At 42.5% G+C, this 22,459-nt stretch overlaps 1 protein-coding gene across 2 annotated transcripts in view; it reads left to right on the forward strand.

Moving 5' to 3' along the window:
• RBKS (ribokinase) overlaps window positions 1-22,459 on the forward strand; it is a 463,219-nt gene that overhangs the window by 170,796 nt on the left and 269,964 nt on the right. For both annotated transcript variants that reach the window (XM_053712653.1, XM_053712654.1), the window contains exon 5: window positions 3,807-3,869. In XM_053712653.1, the coding sequence (XP_053568628.1) occupies window positions 3,807-3,869 (63 nt within the window). The remainder of the gene's footprint in view (window positions 1-3,806; window positions 3,870-22,459) is intronic.

Below are 22,459 nucleotides of genomic sequence, written 5' to 3' on the forward strand. Positions count from 1 at the left end.
TCCTGTTAGGAAGAGATATATTCCATAAGTAATGGATGACCCGTGGACTGACTACACTACAAGAGAAATAAATTTATCAGGTAAGCATAAATTATGTTTTTTGTGTCTTTCCTATGCTAACAGCATGCTGGGTATTTTTGTGTCTTTCCTATGCTAACAGCATGCTGGGTATTTTTGTGTATTTCCTATGCTAACAGCATGCTGGGTATTTTTGTGTCTTCCCTATGCTAACAGCATCAGCATACTGTGTATTTTTGCTTCTTACCTATGCTAACAGCATGCTGGGTATTTTTGTGTCTTCCCTATGCTAACAGCATGCTTTGCTTTTTTGTGTCTTCCCTATGCTAACAGCATGCTGTGTATTTTTGTGTCTTCCCTATGGTAACAGCATGCTGGGTATTTTTGTGTCTTCCCTATGCTAACAGCATGCTGGGTATTTTTGTGTCTTCTCTATGCTAACAGCATGCTGTGTATTTTTGTGTCTTCCCTATGCTAACAGCATGCTGTGTATTTTTGTGTCTTCCCTATGCTAACAGCATGCTGTGTATTTTTGTGTCTTCTCTATGCTAACAGCATGCTGGGTATTTTTGTGTCTTCTCTATGCTAACAGCATGCTGGGTATTTTTGTGTCTTCTCTATGCTAACAGCATGCTGGGTATTTTTGTGTCTTCTCTATGCTAACAGCATGCTGGGTATTTTTGTGTCTTCTCTATGCTAACAGCATGCTGGGTATTTTTGTGTCTTCTCTATGCTAACAGCATGCTGGGTATTTTTGTGTCTTTCCTATGCTAACAGCATGCTGGGTATTTTTGTTTATCCCCTATGCTAACAGCATGCTGTGTATTTTTGTGTCTTCCCTATGCTAACAGCATGCTGGGTATTTTTGTGTCTTCCCTATGCTAACAGCATGCTGGGTATTTTGTGTCTTCCCTATGCTAACAGCATGCTGTGTATTTTTGTGTCTTCCATATGCTAACAGCATGCTGGGTATTTTTGTGTCTTCCCTATGCTAAAAGCCTGCTTTGCTTTTTCGTGTCTTCCCTATGCTAACAGCATGCTGGGTATTTTTGTGTCTTCCCTATGCTAACAGCATGCTGTGTATTTCTGTGTCTTCCCTATGCTAACAGCATGCTGGGTATTTTTGTGTCTTCCCTATGCTAACAGCATGCTGGGTATTTTTGTGTCTTCCCTATGCTAACAGCATGCTGTGTATTTTTGTGTCTTCCCTATGCTTACAGCATGCTGGGTATTTTTGTGTCTTCCCTATGCTTACAGCATGCTGTGTATTTCTGTGTCTTCTCTATGCTAACAGCATGCTGTGTATTTCTGTGTCTTCTCTATGCTAACAGCATGCTGGGTATTTTTGTGTCTTCTCTATGCTAACAGCATGCTGGGTATTTTTGTGTCTTCTCTATGCTAACAGCATGCTGGGTATTTTTGTGTCTTCCCTATGCTAACAGCATGCTGTGTACTTTTGTGTCTTCCCTATGCTAACAGCATGCTGTGTATTTCTATGTCTTCCCTATGCTAACAGCATGCTGTGTATTTTTGTGTCTTCCCTATGCTAACAGCATGCTGTGTATTTTTGTATCTTCCCTATGCTAACAGCATGCTGGGTATTTTTGTATCTTCCCTATGCTAACAGCATGCTGGGTATTTTTGTGTCTTCCCTATGCTAAAAGCCTGCTTTGCTTTTTCGTGTCTTCCCTATGCTAACAGCATGCTGTGTATTTCTATGTCTTCCCTATGCTAACAGCATGCTGGGTATTTTTGTGTCTTCCCTATGCTAACAGCATGCTGGGTATTTTTGTGTCTTCCCTATGCTAACAGCATGCTGTGTATTTCTGTGTCTTCCCTATGCTAACAGCATGCTGGGTATTTCTGTGTCTTCCCTATGCTAACAGCATGCTGGGTATTTCTGTGTCTTCCCTATGCTAACAGCATGCTGTGTATTTCTGTGTCTTCTCTATGCTAACAGCATGCTGGGTATTTTTGTGTCTTCTCTATGCTAACAGCATGCTGGGTATTTTTGTGTCTTGTGTCTTCCCTATACTAACAGCATGCTGTGTATTTTTGTGTCTTCCCTATGCTAACAGCATGCTGTGTATTTTTGTGTCTTCCCTATGCTAACAGCATGCTGGGTATTTTTGTGTCTTCTCTATGCTAACAGCATGCTGGGTATTTTTGTGTCTTCCCTATGCTAACAGCATGCTGTGTATTTTTGTGTCTTCCCTATGCTAACAGCATGCTGGGTATTTTTGTGTCTTCTCTATGCTAACAGCATGCTGGGTATTTTTGTGTCTTCTCTATGCTAACAGCATGCTGGGTATTTTTGTGTATTCCCTATGCTAACAGCATGCTGGGTATTTCTGTCTCTTCCCTATGCTAACAGCATGCTGTGTATTTTTGTGTCTTCCTTATGCTAACAGCATGCTGGGTATTTTTGTGTCTTCTCTATGCTAACAGCATGCTGGGTATTTTTGTGTCTTCCCTATGCTAACAGCATGCTGTGTATTTTTGTGTCTTCCCTATGCTAACAGCATGCTGGGTATTTTTGTGTCTTCTCTATGCTAACAGCATGCTGGGTATTTTTGTGTCTTCTCTATGCTAACAGCATGCTGTGTATTTTTGTGTGTTCCCTATGCTAACAGCATGCTGGGTATTTTTGTGTCTTCCCTATGGCTAAAAGCATGCTGGGTATTTTTGTGTCTTCCCTATGCTAACAGCATGCTGGGTATTTTTGTGTCTTCCCTATGCTAACAGCATGCTTTGCTTTTTTGTGTCTTCCCTATGCTAACAGCATGCTGGGTATTTTTGTGTCTTCCCTATGCTAACAGCATGCTGGGTATTTTTGTGTCTTCCCTATGCTAACAGCATGCTGGGTATTTTTGTGTCTTCCCTATGCTAACAGCATGCTGGGTATTTTTGTGTCTTCCCTATGCTAACAGCATGCTGGGTATTTTTGTGTCTTCCCTATGCTAACAGCATGCTGGGTATTTTTGTGTCTTCCCTATGCTAACAGCATGCTGGGTATTTTTGTGTCTTCCCTATGCTAACAGCATGCTTTTGCTTTTTTGTGTCTTCCCTATGCTAACAGCATGCTGGGTATTTTTGTGTCTTCTCTATGCTATCAGCATGCTGGGTATTTTTGTGTCATCCCTATGCTAACAGCATGCTGGGTATTTTTGTGTCTTCCCTATGCTAACAGCATGCTGTGTATTTTTGTGTCTTCTCTATGCTAACAGCATGCTGGGTATTTTTGTGTCTTCCCTATGCTAACAGCATGCTGGGTATTTTTGTGTCTTCCCTATGCTAACAGCATGCTTTTGTTTTTTTGTGTCTTCCCTATGCTAACAGCATGCTGGGTATTTTTGTGTCTTCTCTATGCTAACAGCATGCTGGGTATTTTTGTGTCTTCCCTATGCTAACAGCATGCTGGGTATTTTTGTGTCTTCCCTATGCTAACAGCATGCTGGGTATTTTTGTGTCTTCTCTATGCTAACAGCATGCTGGGTATTTTTGTGTCTTCCCTATGCTAACAGCATGCTGGGTATTTTTTGTGTCTTCCCTATGCTTACATACTGTAGGTTTCTGCAGAAGTTCTATTCAAGCACATCTGTTGTTTTCACTTTGCTTTTTTTTCTTTTTGACTTGAAGTGGTTAGTATAGGATTTCTGGAGCACTATCAAATACATCTCTTTATTATTGCCTTACTTGCTTTTTGTATAGTGTTCTTTTTTATAATCCCATGTAACATATCAGAAGCGATGTCTCTGGTCTTACCTTGATGTTTCTGTTTTTTGTAGATTTTGTGGGCCAGACAGCAGATGCAGCAACTGGAGCAGCTTCCATCATTGTCAACACTGAAGGTGAATAAGTAATGCAAATGGGATTTGTCTGTTTTCAAATGATCATTATGGCAAATATATCCAAGTCTTCACCAGACAAGCAAGCTCGGCTCACCGAAGCCAACTGGTTATTAACCCCTATATAGCATTTTTATATATCCCTTAAACACAGTTCTGAAGTGCTGCCTAATAGACTCATTTGTCCTAAGATAATTTATATAAACATTTAGTATATTTATAAATAAAAATGACAGGGTGGGCAAAAGTGTCCGTCTCTTACATGTATACGCTGACTCAGACGGTTTTTTCTTTTTTATGATTCAGATAGGGCATACAATTTTCCTTTTATTTGTGTTGCTTTGGTCTCTTGGTATCCTTTGTTAAAAAGCTAGAAGATGGGCTGAGGAATGTGCACGTGTCTGCGGCACTATATGGCAGTAGTTTTTGCAAGAATACTTTTAAGAATGTTTTACAATTTGCAACAGCACTAGATGTCAGCAGTGTTTACTGCCATGTGTAGTGCTCCAGACAATTACCTACCTAGATTAGCTCTTCAAAAAGGATTCATTGAGAACAAAGCAGATGTAATAATAGATGTACCTTTTATTATATACTTTCTGCCTGATATACTTCTTGTAACTTAGTGAATAGCTATTAACTCCTTCCTGCCAAACGTGCAGGGAGCAGTGAGTAATCTCTTGCCAGTTATGTACAAAGCAGTGATTAACCCCTTCTGTGATCAACCTTTTATCTTAGACACACATAGAGCAGTGACCCTCCCCTCTATACCACCTAAAAACAAGCGGGGATCCTCTGATAATCTATTGATTCTAGTGTTGGGACTTTATTCAGCAAATGCATCTCTGGTTCTGGCTGAGGTAAAATATGTAACCTGTGATCTTATCCACTGGACTCAAGTAAAGTAATGATACTGGCTCCGCTGCAATAAAGGCAACAATAACAAATATAACTCAATATATTGAGATCTGACAAGTGCTCCCCAAAACCAGTCTCCTCCAAAATGTGTTCTTCAGTCTTAGCCAAAATGCGCCTATGTGCTCCTTACATCTATTGTGCAGCTCTGTCTTCTAAATGCTTCTTAAATGTTCCTCTGTTATTTTTAATTTGTAATATTTGTAATTATCATTAGTACCATTACACGCTGTTTAGCCTTCTTAGGGATTGATTACGAGTGGAGCTCTAATTATCGCTTGCGTGCTAACTGCACTCTACTTCGGCTTTTTGTGTTTGTCAGATACCATGTATATTACAAGTTGAAAGTAAAAAGTTTTTGCTTGTGCGGCAACCCGGCACACACAAAAAGCTGAAAGTACAATATTGTGATCTCTTTAATTTATTCTCCCATAGACTTCAAGGGAGCACGAAAAGTAGAAATAAAAGAACTCCCTACTCGTACGCAAACCCGATCGCATGATTTCAAGTGCGCTTACTGGATATGAAATATTAATATTTCACATTCAAATGTTCACCACATAGAAGAATATGTTCTATTTATTCATAAATACATTTTCTTTTTTATGACACAATGAGTCCACGGATCATCTTAATTACTAATGGGATATTCACCTCCTGGTCAGCAGGAGGCGGCAAAGAGCACCACAGCAAAGCTGTTAAATTGCTCCTCCCTTCCCTACCACTCCAGTCATTCTCTTTGCCTACGTTAGTGATAGGAAGTGGTATAGTGAGGTGTTAGTATAGATTGTTCAATCAAGACTTTATTATTTTTAAAGTGGTGCAGCATTGTACTGCTTTGTCCTAGGGTGTAGCCGTAGTCCATATCAGTCTCTTCAGAAGAGCATTGGTGGCTTTAGAGTAATGGGAACTTGTGGGACATAATTCTCACTGCGCGTCCCATATTTAATGCTGCCCTAATTTCCTATAGTCTGAGGGATATGACTCAGTCTTTGATTTTTCTACAGGTCGATGTGAAGAAGAGGACCTCTCAAACCTGTGAACTGCCTTGCTGTCAGGCAGTAATATGAGGTAAGTGCTACTTTTATTTTTCTGGGAACAGGAGAACAACTCAGAAGAAAGTAAGCACTTTGGAACTACCTTATACACAATATAAAGGGGCTCAAGATAAATGGGGCACTTTATTACTTATTATAAACTCTCCTAGGTGGAGAGGACAGTAGACATAATTTTATAACAGGCAGTGGGGCTGGTTAGAGTGCTTTAATATTGGCTAAAGTGGTTTCTTCTCTAAGGGGTTAACATGAGTAATTTCCCCGGGAAGAAAGCTTTTACTTTGGGCTAGGCCCACGACGGGCGGATCTGTTTGTTTTGCACGCCACTTCTATGCGCCTCAGTCTGGGGGACATATCGAGTGGATTTGTCTATTCCTGTCTAGGAGCGCATGTTCCATGCTAGACATGCGTTCCTAGGACCGGACTGTGATGAAGTTTCTTCCTGCAGCATAGCAGATCGTCTATTACGTAGAGGGACGTTTTTCATCTTTTGACCAGTGAGGTAGGCGCCTCAGCAGTATTGCTGAGGTGTGGAGGTATCTGTAATCGTATTTTGGTGTTATTTGCTAGCCTACACAGAATGCAGTAAAAAAGTTACCTTTTGAATTTAAAGAAACAGTAACGTTTTTTGAACATAATATTTTTTACTAAATTTTAAGGTCTTCACTTGATAATTTGCCAAGTGTGAACCAGTATGGATCAAGGGACTTAGCAAAATGTTCCTTGCTCTTTGTGTTTTAATGTCTTTGTGGAACCACCAATACCTTTCTGTCCCTCATGTATTCAGAGGACTTTAAGTTAAAAGGAAAAAATGTTTTCTGAGTCAACTCCTTCTAAAGCGGATGTTGTCCAGGTATCTAATGATGAGGTACAATATTGCCGCAGCTCTCTCCTCAAGCGCTCCAAGTTCTTCCGCCCTCACAAGCAGTGCCCTGCGCCTCCTCTGTAGCTCCTGCTGGAGTTACTTTAAAGGACATCGCATCTCTCATGTCTTCTACAATTTCTGATGTGCTGCCTGCTTTTCCTATGTTGCAGGGAAACCTTAAGAGAAAAATCAGACACTCAGTAAGCAAGCTTTCTGACGCAATTGTTGCAATTTCGGAGGTTCCCTCCCAGATGCCTGAAGAGGAGGATACCGCTGTAGCATCTAAAGGTAAAATTTCAGATTCAGAAAGTGTAATTCCCCTTGCTGATACTGAAGTTGTATCTTTTAGATTTAAACTAGAACACCTCCGTCTGTTACTTAGGGAGGTTTGATCTACTTTGGACGACAGTGACTCCACGGTAGTGGTCCCTAAGAAGTCTAGTAAGCTGAACACATATTTCTCTTACATTGGTGTATCCAGTCCACGGCTTCATCCTTACTTGTGGGATATTCTCAATCCCTACAGGAAGTGGTAAAGAGAGCACACAGCAGAGCTGTCCATATAGCTCCCCTCAGGCTCCGCCCCCCCAGTCATTCTCTTTGCCGCTCTAACAAGTAGCATCTCCACGGGAGGGTAAAGAGTTTGTGGTGTTAGATTTGTAGTTTTTATTTCTTCAATCAAAAGTTTATTTTAAAATAGTGCCGGTTTGTACTATTTACTCTGAGGCAGAAAGTGATGAAGATTTCTGCTGAGAGGAATATGATTTTAGCACCCGTAACTAAAATCCATTGCTGTTCCTACGCAGGACTGTTGAGTACCGGAGAACTTCAGTTGGGGGAGAACAGTTTGCAGGCTTAACTGCTTCAGGTATGATCAGTCATTTTTTCTAACAAGACCCAGTAATGCTAGAAGACTGACAGGAATCCCCATGAGGGAAGGTAAGCCATTTTCTGAGACTCAGTATAGAAGGATGGCTTAGGTTAAGGGCTTAAATACTGGTTGACACTGTTTTTGGGCTAAATCGATTGCTTTATTAGCATGATTTCATATTGAATCTAGTGTTTTTAGACTTATAAAACACTTTCTGTTTTATTTTTATTTCGCCTGGCATTTTATTAGACACCTAATCTATCTCAGAAGGCCCCATCACTCCGGAATGAAGAGGGAGGGGGCCTCATTTTCGCGCCTCAGTTGGGCAGTTGTTTTACTAGGCAGTTCATGCAGCTTCACGTGTAGAGTCCAGAGACTTCAGGGAGGACTTCAGAGAGGATTATTTTCATCTTCAAATAATCCCTAAGGAAGGTAAAAGCCACAGTAGAGACTGTGGCATCGTGCTGTAGTGTTTGCAACCGGTTGACTGCTTCTTTTAGCTCCGGTTTGGGCAATAAGGGGTTAATTGATTTGAAAATTTGTGTACAATCATTTCAAAGCATTAGGATAATGTGGTGAAAATTTCATTAAGATCGGATGTTTTTTGATGTTTTGGTAAAAAGTGTGTGCTTTTTATTATTTAAAGACACAGTAACGTTTTTTCAAAAAGTATTTATTCTTGCATTGTAGTGCTGTCTAAGTCTGTCAAACATGTCTGAGCCTTCAGATAGACCTTGTTCTTTGTGTTTAAAAGCCATGGCGGTACCCCCATTGCATTTGTGTTTAAAGTGTGCTATAGCGTCTAAGCATTTTAAGGACCATGCAGTGACACTTAAAAATGTAGCCCTAGATGATTCTTTAGCAGAAGGTATTGAGGATAGTACTCTTTCCTCTCCTCTTGTGTCGACACCAGTTATGCCCGCTCAAGCGATGCCCATTACCCCTAGCGCATCGATCCCTATTACTTTGCAGTTAGCAGCAGTAATGGATAATTCTCTTGCAGCAATTTTATCCAAACTGCCAGCATTTCCAAGGAAGCACGATAGCTCAGTTTTAAATACAGAAAATGAGCAATCAGACGCATTGGATAATTTATCTGTAGTGCCCTCACAACAATCTGACTTGGCGGTGAGGGATGGCCTGTCTGAGGGAGAAATTTCTGACACAGAAAAAGTTTCTCAGCAGGCAGAGCCAGATACCATAGCGTTTAAATTTAAGCTAGAACACCTCCGTGTCCTGCTTAAGGAGGTCTTAGCTAAGCTGGATGATTGTGACCCCTTGGTGGTCCCAGAAAAATTGTGTAAAATGGACAAATTCTTAGAGGTCCCGGTACACACTGAGGCGTTTCCGATCCCTAAGAGGGTGGCGGATATTGTGACTAGGGAGTGGGAGAGACCAGGTGTACCCTTCGTTCCCCCTCCTATATTTAAGAAAATGTTCCCCATAGTTGTCCCTAGACGGAACGCGTGGCAGACGGTCCCTAAGGTAGAGGGGGCAGTTTCAACACTAGCCAAGCGCACGACTATACCAATAGAAGACAGTTGCGCTTTCAAAGATCCTATGGATAAAAAATTAGAAGGTTTACTTAAGAGAATATTTGTTCAACTAGGTTTCCTTCTTCAACCAATTTCTTGCATTATTCCTGTAACCACTGCAGCGGCTTTTTGGTTTGAGGAACTGGAAAACTCGCTCCAGAAGGAGACTTCTTATGACGAAGTCATGGATAGAATTCACGCCCTGAAGCTGGCTAATTCTTTCATCACAGATGCTGCTTTACAGTTAGCTAAATTAGCGGCGAAAAATTCTGGTTTTGCCATCGTGGCACGCAGAGCACTTTGGCTAAAATCATGGTTGGCGGACGTGTCGTCCAAAACAAAATTGCTTAATATTCCTTTCAAGGGTAAGACCCTATTCGGGCCAGAGTTGAAAGAGATTATTTCAGATATCACTGGGGGAAAGGGCCATGCCCTTCCACAAGATAGACCCTTCAAAGCTAAAAACAAGGCCAATTTCCGTTCCTTTCGCAATTTCAGGAACGGACCTGCTTCAACCTCTACAGCCACTAAGCAAGAGGGTAACGCTTCCCAGCCCAAACCAACATGGAAACCTTTGCAGGGCTGGAACAAGGGTAAACAGGCCAAAAAGTCTGCTGCTGCTACCAAGACAGCATGAAAGGGTAGCCCACGATCCGGGACCGGATCTAGTAGGGGGCAGACTTTCTCTCTTTGCTCAGGCTTGGGCAAGAGATGTTCCAGATCCCTGGGCATTAGAAATTGTTGCTCAGGGGTACCTTCTAGAATTCAAGGACCCTCCTCCAAGGGGAAGGTTCCACATTTCTCGCTTGTCTTTAGACCAGACAAAGAGACAGGCGTTCTTACGATGCATAGAAGATCTTCTAAAGATGGGAGTGATACACCCAGTTCCAACCGCAGAACAAGGACTGGGTTTTTACTCAAAAAGGAAGGAACTTTCAGGCCAATCCTGGATTTAAAAATCCTAAACAAATTCCTCAGAGTTCCATCAATCAAGATGGAAACCATTCGGACAATCTTACCGATGATCCAGGAAGGTCAATATATGACTACCATGGATTTAAAGGATGCGTACCTGCATATTCCTATCCACAAAGATCACCATCAGTTCCTAAGGTTCGTTTTTCTGGACAAGCATTACCAGTTCGTGGCTCTTCCCTTCGGGTTGGCCACTGCTCCCAGAATTTTCACAAAGGTGCTAGGGTCCCTTCTAGCGGTACTAAGACCGCAGGGCATTGCAGTAGCACCTTACCTAGACGACATCTTAATACAAGCGTCGTCCTTTCACAGAGCAAAGGCTCATACGGACATTGTTTTGGCCTTTCTAAGGTTTCACGGGTGGAAGGTGAACGTAGAAAAAAGTTCTCTGTCCCCGTTCACAAGGGTTCCCTTCCTGGGAACAATAATAGACTCGGTAGAAATGAAAATCTTTCTGATGGAGGTCAGGAAGTCAAAACTTTCGAATACTTGTCGAGTTCTTCATGCCATTCCTCAGCCTTCTGTGGCTCAGTGCATGGAGGTAATAGGTCTAATGGTTGCGGCAATTGACGTAGTCCCTTTTGCCCGAATTCATCTAAGACTACTGCAACTGTGCATGCTCAAACAGTGGAATGGGGATTATGCAGATTTGTCTCCCCAGATACAAATGGACCAGAAAACCAGAGACTCACTCCTCTGGTGGTTGTCTCAGGATCACCTGTCTCAGGGAATGAGTTTCCGCAGACCGGAGTGGATCATTGTCACGACCGACACCAGTCTCTTAGGCTGGGGTGCGGTCTGGGACTCCCTGAAAGCTCAGGGTCTATGGTCTCGGGAAGAATCTCTTCTCCCGATAAACATTTTGGAATTGAGAGCGATATTCAATGCGCTCCAGGCCTGGCCTCAGCTAGCAGAGGCCAAATTCATCAGATTTCAGTCGGACAACATCACGACTGTAGCGTACATCAATCATCAGGGAGGAACAAAGAGTTCCCTGGCGATGAGGGAGGTATCCAAGATCATCAAATGGGCAGAGTATCACTCCTGCCATCTATCCGCAATTCACATCCCAGGAGTAGACAACTGGGAGGCGGATTATCTGAGTCGTCAGACTTTCCATCCGGGGGAGTGGGAACTCCACCCGGAGGTTTTTGCCCAGCTAACCCAACTATGGGGCATTCCAGAACTGGATCTGATGGCGTCCCGCCACAACTCCAAAGTTCCCCATTACGGGTCCAGGTCCAGGGATCCCAAGGCGACATTGATAGATGCCTTAGTGGCGCCTTGGTCATTCAATCTAGCTTATGTCTTTCCACCGTTTCCTCTTCTCCCTCGGCTAGTAGCCAGAATCAAGCAGGATAAGGCTTCGGTAATTCTGATAGCTCCTGCGTGGCCACGCAGGACTTGGTATGCAGACCTGGTGGATATGTCATCGGCTCCACCATGTAAGATACCTTTGAGGCAGGACCTTCTAATACAAGGTCCATTCAAGCATCCAAACCTAGTTTCTCTGCAACTGACTGCTTGGAGATTGAACGCTTAATTCTAGCTAAGCGTGGGTTCTCTGAATCAGTTATAGATACTCTGATCCAGGCTAGAAATCCTGTTACCAGGAAAATTTACCATAAGATATGGCGGAAATATCTTTGTTGGTGCGAATCCAAGGGTTACTCGTGGAGTAAGATTAGGATTCCAAGGTTATTATCTTTTCTCCAAGAAGGATTGGAGAAAGGGTTGTCAGCTAGTTCCTTAAAGGGACAGATATCTGCTCTGTCTATTCTGTTACACAAGCATCTGGCAGCTGTGCCAGATGTTCATGTGTTTGTACAGGCCTTAGTTAGAATCAAGCCTGTCTACAGACCTGTGGCTCCTCCATGTAGTCTAAATTTAGTTCTTTCAGTTCTTCAAGGGGTTCCGTTTGAACCTTTGCTTTCCATAGATATTAAGTTACTATCTTGGAAAGTTTTGTTTTTGGTAGCTATTTCTTCTGCTCAAAGAGTTTCTGAATTGTCTGCTTTGCAGTGTAATTCACCCTATCTGGTGTTCCATACAGATAAGGTTGTTTTGCGTACCAAACCTGGTTTTCTTCCAAAAGTGGTTTCCAATAAGAATATTAACCAGGAAATAGTTGTTCCTTCTCTGTGTCCTAATCCAGTTTCTAAGAAGGAACGTCTGTTACACAATCTTGATGTTGTTCGTGCTTTAAAGTTCTATTTAAAAGCAACTAAGGATTTCAGGCAAACATCGTCCTTGTTTGTTGTCTATTCTGGTAAGAGGAGAGGTCAAAAAGCGACTGTTACCTCTCTGTCTTTCTGGCTGAAAAGCATCATCCAATTGGCTTATGAGACTGCTGGACGGCAGCCTCCTGAACGAATTACAGCTCATTCCACCAGAGCTGTGGCTTCCACATGGGCTTTCAAGAATGAGGCTTCTGTTGAACAGATTTGTAAGGCAGCGACTTGGTCTTCACTGCATACATTTGCCAAATTTTACAAATTCGATACTTTTGCTTCTTCAGAGGCTATTTTTGGGAAAAAGGTTTTGCAAGCAGTGGTGCCTTCCGTTTAGGTTACCTGACTTGTTCCCTCCCTTCATCCGTGTCCTAAAGCTTTGGTATTGGTTCCCACAAGTAAGGATGAAGCCGTGGACCAGATACACCAATGTAAGAGAAAACAGAATTTATGCTTACCTGATAAATTTCTTTCTCTTACGGTGTATCCGGTCCACGGCCCGCCCTGGCAATTAAGTCAGGTTTAATTTTTTTTTGTAAAACTACAGTCACCACTGCACCCTATGGTTCTCCTTTTTCTCCTAACCGTCGGTCGAATGACTGGGGGGGCGGAGCCTGAGGGGAGCTATATGGACAGCTCTGCTGTGTGCTCTCTTTGCCACTTCCTGTAGGGATCGAGAATATCCCACAAGTAAGGATAAAGCCGTGGACCGGATACACCGTAAGAGAAAGAAATTTATCAGGTAAGCATAAATTCTGTTTTTGAGGTTCCTTCCTCGACAGACATCTTTCCGGTCCCTGATCGAGCTTCTGAGATAATTCCTAAGGAATGGGAGAGACCGGGCATACTTTTATCTCCCTCTCCTATTTTTAAGAAAAATTTTCCAGTAACCGACTCTATCAAGGAGGTTTGGCAAACAGTGTCTAAGGTGGAAGGGGCCGTTTCCACCTTAGCTAAGAGAACTACTATTCCCATAGAGCAGTGCTTTCCAAACTGTGTGTCGGGACACACTAGTGTGTCGGCAGCAGTGTGTAGGTGTGTCCCTGCTTCAGCAATATTTTTTTTAAATTTATTTTTTTTTAAATTGTTTTTTGGTTTCTGACTTTCCGCCTGCTTGCTACGCATATCACATGGTTGACACGTGATTGATACCTAGTGGGTCACAGATCATCTTAACCAATTGGCACAGCTCAGTGGGAACTGAAACTATTACCATTGGCGGATTTGGTGGCACATTGGCTCCTGACTGCACGTGTAGTCTACTTAATTGGCTCCTGACTGCAAGTGTAGTCAGTGAGTGGGACAGCAGTGTGTTTGCAGCGCGGGCAGTAGTCAATCGGACTCACAGAGCTCTGAGAGTGGCATCTTAAACGCTGAGCTGAAGTCAGTGGGATTTTTTTGCAACTAGCTCCCAGTAGTGCATTGCTTCTCCTGCTCTTGATATATGGATAGGAAGTGGAAGCTTAAAAATGCCTGATGATGAAATGTGAGTGCCTTTATCTAATATTCCACCAAATATTCCGAAACCGTTCATCCCATCAACCTCATACATCCCATTAAAATAGTAAGTAGCTATTGGTGTTAAACTTTTTTTTTAATTCTTGCACATACTTACTGTTACTTGTAAATGCATTTTGTTATTATATAATTTATGTATGTGTCCGTATCTTTTAAAACAAGTTAGTTTAACCTCATTTTTGCTAGCACAACTGAATTACTGTGTCGCGAAAATATGTAGGTCTAAAAAGTGTGTCACCAACATGAAAAGTTTGGAAAGCTCTGCCATAGAGGATAGTTGTGCCTTCAAAGATCCTATGGATAAAAAGTTAGAGGGTTTACTCAAGAAGATATATGTACATCAGGGTCTGCAATGGCAACCAGCTGTGTGCATTGCCACCGTCACTAGTGCGGCGGCGTATTGGTTTGATGCACTGTCTGCGGCCCTCAGGACAGAAACTTATTTGGATGAGATCCAAGATAGGATAAAGGCTCTTAAACTAGCTAATGCGTTTATTACAGACGCTTTCCTTCAAGTTATCAAGCTGGGAGCTAAGATTTCGGGTTTCTCTATTCTAGCTTGCAGAGCCTTATGGTTAAAACCTTGGTCTGCGGATGTGTCATCTAAGTCTAAGCTTCTAGCTATTCCTTACAAGGGGAAGACCTTGTTTGGACTTGGCCTGACGGAAATTATCTCTAATATCACGGGAGGTAAGGGTCATCTCCTCCCTCAAGATAACAGAAACAAACAAGAAGGACAACGAAATTTCAAGGGAAATTCTTCCTCCTCCAAGCAGGAACAATCTCAACCTGCATGGAGACCTAACCAGTCTTGGAATAAGGGAAAGCTATCCAAGAGGCCTGCTATTGAATCCAAGACAGCATGAAGGGCATGCCCCCGATCCGGGACCGGATCTGGTAGGGGCAAACTTTCCTTCTTCGCTCAGGATTGGGTTCGGGGTGTTCAGGATCCCTGGGCAATAGAAATAGTGTATCAGGGATACAAACTGGAGTTCAAAAGTTTTCCTCCCAGAGGCAGGTTTCTACTTTCAAGATTATCTGCAGATCAGACAAAGAGAGAGGCGTTCTTACACTGCGTAGGAGACCTCTCCACCCTGGGAGTGATTGTTCCCGTTCCAGTACAGGAACAGGGTCTGGGGTTTTATTCCAATCTGTTTGTGGTTCCCAGAAAGGAGGGAACCTTCAGACCACTTTTAGACCTCAAGAGTCTAAACACATTTTTCAGGGTACCGTCCTTCAAGATGGAAACGTTCCATTTTTCCCTTGATCCAAGAGGGTCAATTTATGACACCAGTGGTTTTAAAGGACACATACCTACATGTTCCCATTCACAGGGATCATCACAGGTTCTTAAGGTTTTCCTTCCTGCGATCTCACGGGTGGAAGGTAAATTTGGAAAAGAGTTCCTTAGTCCCAAATACAAGGGTAACTTTCTTAGGAACCGTAATAGATTCCCTGTCTATGAAGATTTTTCTGACAGAAGTCAGGAAATCAAAGATTATCGATACTTACCTAGTCCTTCAGTCCACTCCTCGGCCGTCCTTGGCTCAGTGCATGGAGTTAATCGGGCTAATGGTGGCGGCAATAGACATCATCCCGTTTGCTCGGTTACATCTCGGACCTCTGCAGTTAAGTATGCTCAGGCAATGTAAAGGAGATTATTCCCGGACTTGTCTCCTCGAATACTACTGGGGCAGGAGACAAGGGATACTCTTCAATGGTAGTTGTCTCTGGATCATCTCTCCCAGAGAACTTGCTTTCGCAGACCATCTTGGGTGATTGTGACAACAGACGCCAGCGATCTAGGGTGAGGAGCAGTCTTGTGCTCCCTAAAAGCTCAGGGAGTTTGGACTCGGTCAGAGTCTGTTCTTTCTATAAACATTCTGGAACTGAGAGCGATCTTCAATACTCTTCTGACCTGGCCCCAGTTAGCCACGGTTCGGTCTATCCGGTTCCAGTCGGTCAACTTAACTTCTGTGGCTTACATCAATCATCAGGGAGGAAGCCCACTCTTGCTGTCTGTCGGCGATCCACATCCCAGGGGTGGACAATTGGGAGGCAGATTTCTTGAGCAGGCAGACCTTTCTTCTGGGGGAGTGGGAACTCCATCCAGAAGTGTTCTCCAACCTGATTCTCAAGTGGGGTCAGCCGGAATTGGATCTCATGGCATCCCGACAGAATGCCAAGCTCGCGAGATATGGGTCAAGGTCCAGGGACCCGTAGGCGGAACTGATAGATGCTTTGGCAGTCCCTTGGACCTTGAGTCTATTTCCTCCGTTTGCTCTTCTTCCTCGGGTAATTGCTTGAATCAAACAGGAGAGGGCTTCAGTGATCCTCATAGCACCGACCTGGCCTCGCAGGATTTGGTATGCAGATCTGGTGGAGATGGCGTCTCTGCCACCTTGGAGACTTCCGTTGAGGAAGGACCTTCTGATTCAGGGGCCCTTTCTTCACCCAAATCTAGTTTCTCTGAAGCTAACTGCTTGGAGATTGAACGCTTAATTTTATCCAAGCGGAGGTTTTCTGATTCGGTCATAGAGACCATGATTCAGGCTCGTAAGCCTGTAACTAGAAGAATTTACCATAAGATTTGGCGTAAATATCTCTATTGGTGCGAATCCAAGGGCTACTCATGGCGTAGAGTTAGGATTCCTAAAATGTTGTCTTTTCCCCAAGAGGGTTTGGAGAAGGGATTATCGAAACGTTCCCTAAAAGGTCAAATCTCTGCCTTATCTATTTTGTTACACAAACGTCTGGCAGATATCCAAGATGTACAATCTTTTTGTCAGGCCTTGGTCAGGATCAGGCCTGTATTCAAACCAGTTACTCCTCCATGGAGTCTTAATTTAGTTCTCAAAGTTCTTCTAGGGGCTCCGTTGGATCCCATGCATTCTTTAGATATTAAGTTGTTATCTTGGAAAGTTTTATTTCTCGGAGAGTGTCAGAGCTCTCGGCATTACAGTATGAGTCTCCTTATCTTATCTTCCATTCAGATAAGGTAGTTTTACGTACCAAATTAGGATTCCTTCCTAAAGTTGTTTCTGATCGGAACATTAATCAGGAGATTGTTGTTCCTTCCTTGTGTCCTAATCCTTCTTCTTAGAAGGAACGTCTTCTGCACAATTTGGACGTGGTCCGGGCTTTAAAGTTTTACCTGCAGGCGACTAAGGACTTTCGTCAGTCGTCTTCCTTGTTTGTGATTTTCTCAGGAAAACGTAAGGGACAGAAAGCTACGGCAACTTCTCTTTCTTTTTGGCTGAAGAGTATTATAAGTTTTGCATATGAGACTGCTGGACAGCAGCCTCCTGTGAGAGTTACGGCTCATTCCACAAGGGCTGTTGCTTCCTCATGGGCATTCAAAAATGAAGCTTCTGTGGAACAGATTTCCAAGGCTGCAACTTGGTCCTCTCTTCACACTTTTTCAAAATTCTACAAATTTGACACTTTTGCCTCGGCTGAGGCCACTTTTGGGAGAAAGGTTCTTCAAGCAGTGGTGCCTTCCGTTTAGGTTCCCTGTCTTGTCCCTCCCGTATCATCTGTGTACTCTAGCTTGGGTATTGAATCCCATTAGTAATTAAGATGATCCGTGGACTCATTGTGTCTTAAAAAAGAAAAGAAAATTTTAAACTTCAGACATCTCTGCACCTTGATTTTTCCTTTCTTTCCTTAACTTCGGTTGAATGACTGGAGTGGGAGGGAAGGGAGTAGCTATTTAACAGCTTTGCTGTAGTGCTCTTTGCCGTCTCCTGCTGACCAGGAGGTGAATATCCCAATAGTAATTAAGATGATCCGTGGACTCATTGTGTCAAAAAGAAATAAATTTATCAGGTAAGCATACATTTTATTTTCCATCATATATCTAAGCATGTTTTGGTTTTATATATATATATATATATATATATATATATATATATATATATATATATATAGATAGATAGATAGATAGACAGATATAGATAGATAAAGATATATAAAGATTACATGTTTTCAGGTGCTTATATTCAGGGCTCCAATGCACTTATATATATATATATATATATATATATATATATATATATATATATATATATATATATATATATTTATGTGTTTTATATATGTTTTATGTAAATGTACTGTACATATTTCACATTCCAATGTTCTTCACTTACAGAATAATGTTATTTGTATTCTTAAATACATATATATATATATATATATATATATATATATATATATATATATATATGTGTGTGTGTGTAAGTGTATACCTATATATCTATTCCTATAGATATATAGATATACATTTTACAAGAACAGCATCATATATATATATATATATATATATATATACTATATATATATATATATATATATATACACTATATATATATATACTGTGTATATATATATATATATATATATATATATATATATATATAAAATAATAAAAAGTACATTATTTTCTAGGTGAAGAACATAGAAATGTAAAATATAACTTTCTCCAACATAGGTGTGTCCGGTCCACGGCGTCATCCTTACTTGTGGGATATTCTCTTCCCCAACAGGAAATGGCAAAGAGCCCAGCAAAGCTGGTCACATGATCCCTCCTAGGCTCCGCCTACCCCAGTCATTCTCTTTGCCGTTGTACAGGCTTAGAGTTTTTTAGTGTTTAACTGTAGTTTTTATTATTCAATCAAGAGTTTGTTATTTTAAAATAGTGCTGGTATGTACTATTTACTCTGAAACAGAAAAGAGATGAAGATTTCTGTTTGTAAGAGGAAAATGATTTTAGCAACCGTTACTAAAATCCATGGCTGTTCCACACAGGACTGTTGAGAGGAATTAACTTCAGTTGGGGGAACAGTGAGCAGTCTTTTGCTGCTTGAGGTATGACACATTCTAACAAGACGATGTAATGCTGGAAGCTGTCATTTTCCCTATGGGATCCGGTAAGCCATGTTTATTTAGATAGTAAATAAGGGCTTCAAAAGGGCTTATTAAGACTGTAGACTTTTTCTGGGCTAAATCGATTCATATATTACACATATTTAGCCTTGAGGAATCATTTAATCTGGGTATTTTGGTAAAATTATATCGGCAGGCACTGTTTTAGACACCTTATTCTTTAGGGGCTTTCCCTAATCATAGGCAGAGCCTCATTTTCGCGCCGGTATTGCGCACTTGTTTTTGAGAGGCATGACATGCAGTCGCATGTGTGAGGAGCTCTGATACATAGAAAAGACTTTCTGAAGGCGTCATTTGGTATCGTATTCCCCTTTGGGCTTGGTTGGGTCTCAGCAAAGCAGATACCAGGGACTGTAAAGGGGTTAAAGTTAAAAACGGCTCCGGTTCCGTTATTTTAAGGGTTAAAGCTTCCAAATTTGGTGTGCAATACTTTTAAGGCTTTTAGACACTGTGGTGAAATTTTGGTGAATTTTGAACAATTCCTTCATACTTTTTCGCAATTGCAGTAATAAAGTGTGTTCAGTTTAAAATTTAAAGTGACAGTAACGGTTTTATTTTAAAACGTTTTTTGTACTTTGTTATCAAGTTTATGCCTGTTTAACATGTCTGAACTACCAGATAGACTGTGTTCTGAATGTGGGGAAGCGAGGGTTCCTTCTCATTTAAATAAATGTGATTTATGTGACACTGAAAATGATGCCCAAGATGATTCCTCAAGTGAGGGGAGTAAGCATGGTACTGCATCATTCCCTCCTTCGTCTACACGAGTCTTGCCCACTCAGGAGGCCCCTAGTACATCTAGCGCGCCAATACTCCTTACTATGCAACAATTAACGGCTGTAATGGATAATTCTATCAAAAACATTTTAGCCAAAATGCCCACTTATCAGCGTAAGCGCGACTGCTCTGTTTTAGATACTGAAGAGCATGAGGACGCTGATGATAATGGTTCTGAAATGCCCCTACACCAGTCTGAGGGGGCCAGGGAGGTTTTGTCTGAGGGAGAAATTTCAGATTCAGGGAAAATTTCTCAACAAGCTGAACCCGATGTGATTACATTTAAATTTAAGTTGGAACATCTCCGCGCTCTGCTTAAGGAGGTATTATCCACTCTGGATGATTGTGAGAATTTGATCATCCCAGAGAAACTATGTAAAATGGACAAGTTCCTAGAGGTCCCGGGGCTCCCAGAAGCTTTTCCTATACCCAAGCGGGTGGCGGACATTGTAAATAAAGAATGGGAAAGGCCCGGTATACCTTTCGTCCCTCCCCCCATATTTAAAAAATTGTTTCCTATGGTCGACCCCAGAAAGGACTTATGGCAGACAGTCCCCAAGGTCGAGGGAGCGGTTTCTACTTTAAACAAACGCACCACTATACCCATAGAAGATAGTTGTGCTTTCAAAGATCCTATGGATAAAAAATTAGAAGGTTTGCTTAAAAAGATGTTTGTTCAGCAGGGTTACCTTCTACAACCAATTTCATGCATTGTCCCTGTCACTACAGCCGCGTGTTTCTGGTTCGATGAGCTAGTAAAGGCGATCGATAGTGATTCTCCTCCTTATGAGGAGATTATGGACAGAATCCGTGCTCTCAAATTAGCTAATTCTTTCACCCTAGACGCCACTTTGCAATTGGCTAGGTTAGCGGCAAAGAATTCTGGGTTTGCTATTGTGGCGCGCAGAGCGCTTTGGTTGAAATCTTGGTCAGCTGATGCGTCTTCCAAGAACAAACTCCTTAACATTCCTTTCAAGGGGAAAACGCTGTTTGGCCCTGACTTGAAAGAGATTATCTCTGATATCACTGGGGGTAAGGGCCACGCCCTTCCTCAGGATCGGTCTTTCAAGGCCAAAAATAAACCTAATTTTCGTCCCTTTCGTAGAAACGGACCAGCCCCAAGTGCTACGTCCTCTAAGCAAGAGGGTAATACTTCTCAAGCCAAGCCAGCCTGGAGACCAATGCAAGGCTGGAACAAGGGAAAGCAGGCCAAGAAACCTGCCACTGCTACCAAGACAGCATGAAATGTTGGCCCCCGATCCGGGACCGGATCTGGTGGGGGGCAGACTCTCTCTCTTCGCTCAGGCTTGGGCAAGAGATGTTCTGGATCCTTGGGCACTAGAAATAGTCTCCCAAGGTTATCTTCTGGAATTCAAGGGGCTTCCCCCAAGGGGGAGGTTCCACAGGTCTCAATTGTCTTCGGACCTCATAAAAAGACAGGCATTCTTACATTGTGTAGAAGACCTGTTAAAAATGGGAGTGATTCATCCTGTTCCATTAGGAGAACAAGGGATGGGGTTCTACTCCAATCTGTTCATAGTTCCCAAAAAAGAGGGAACGTTCAGACCAATCTTAGATCTCAAGATCTTAAACAAGTTTCTCAAGGTTCCATCGTTCAAAATGGAAACCATTCGAACAATTCTTCCTTCCATCCAGGAAGGTCAATTCATGACCACGGTGGATTTAAAGGATGCGTATCTACATATTCCTATCCACAAGGAACATCATCGGTTCCTAAGGTTCGCATTCCTGGACAAGCATTACCAGTTTGTGGCGCTTCCTTTCGGATTAGCCACTGCTCCAAGGATTTTCACAAAGGTACTAGGGTCCCTTCTAGCGGTGCTAAGACCAAGGGGCATTGCAGTAGTACCTTACTTGGACGACATTCTGATTCAAGCGTCGTCCCTTCCTCAAGCAAAGGCTCACACGGACATAGTCCTGGCCTTTCTCAGATCTCACGGATGGAAAGTGAACGTGGAAAAGAGTTCTCTATCTCCGTCAACAAGGGTTCCCTTCTTGGGAACAATAATAGACTCCTTAGAAATGAGGATTTTTCTGACAGAGGCCAGAAAAACAAAACTTCTAAACTCTTGTCGGACACTTCATTCCGTTCCTCTTCCTTCCATAGCGCAGTGCATGGAAGTAATAGGTTTGATGGTAGCGGCAATGGACATAGTTCCTTTTGCGCGCATTCATCTAAGACCATTACAACTGTGCATGCTCAGTCAGTGGAATGGGGACTATACAGACTTGTCTCCGAAGATACAAGTAAATCAGAGGACCAGAGACTCACTCCGTTGGTGGCTGTCCCTGGACAACCTGTCACAAGGGATGACCTTCCGCAGACCAGAGTGGGTCATTGTTACGACCGACGCCAGTCTGATGGGCTGGGGCGCGGTCTGGGGATCCCTGAAAGATCAGGGTCTTTGGTCTCGGGAAGAATCTCTTCTACCGATAAATATTCTGGAACTGAGAGCGATATTCAATGCTCTCAAGGCTTGGCCTCAGCTAGCGAGGGCCAAGTTCATACGGTTTCAATCAGACAACATGACGACTGTTGCGTACATCAACCATCAGGGGGGAACAAGGAGTTCCCTGGCGATGGAAGAAGTGACCAAAATCATTCAATGGGCGGAGACTCACTCCTGCCACCTGTCTGCAATCCACATCCCAGGAGTGGAAAATTGGGAAGCGGATTTTCTGAGTCGTCAGACATTGCATCCGGGGGAGTGGGAACTCCATCCGGAAATCTTTGCCCAAATCACTCAACTGTGGGGCATTCCAGACATGGATCTGATGGCCTCTCGTCAGAACTTCAAGGTTCCTTGCTACGGGTCCAGACCCAGGGATCCCAAGGCGACTCTAGTAGATGCACTAGTAGCACCTTGGACCTTCAAACTAGCT

Source organism: Bombina bombina, chromosome 4 (assembly GCF_027579735.1).
Source record: "Bombina bombina isolate aBomBom1 chromosome 4, aBomBom1.pri, whole genome shotgun sequence".
Lineage (NCBI taxonomy): Eukaryota > Metazoa > Chordata > Amphibia > Anura > Bombinatoridae > Bombina > Bombina bombina.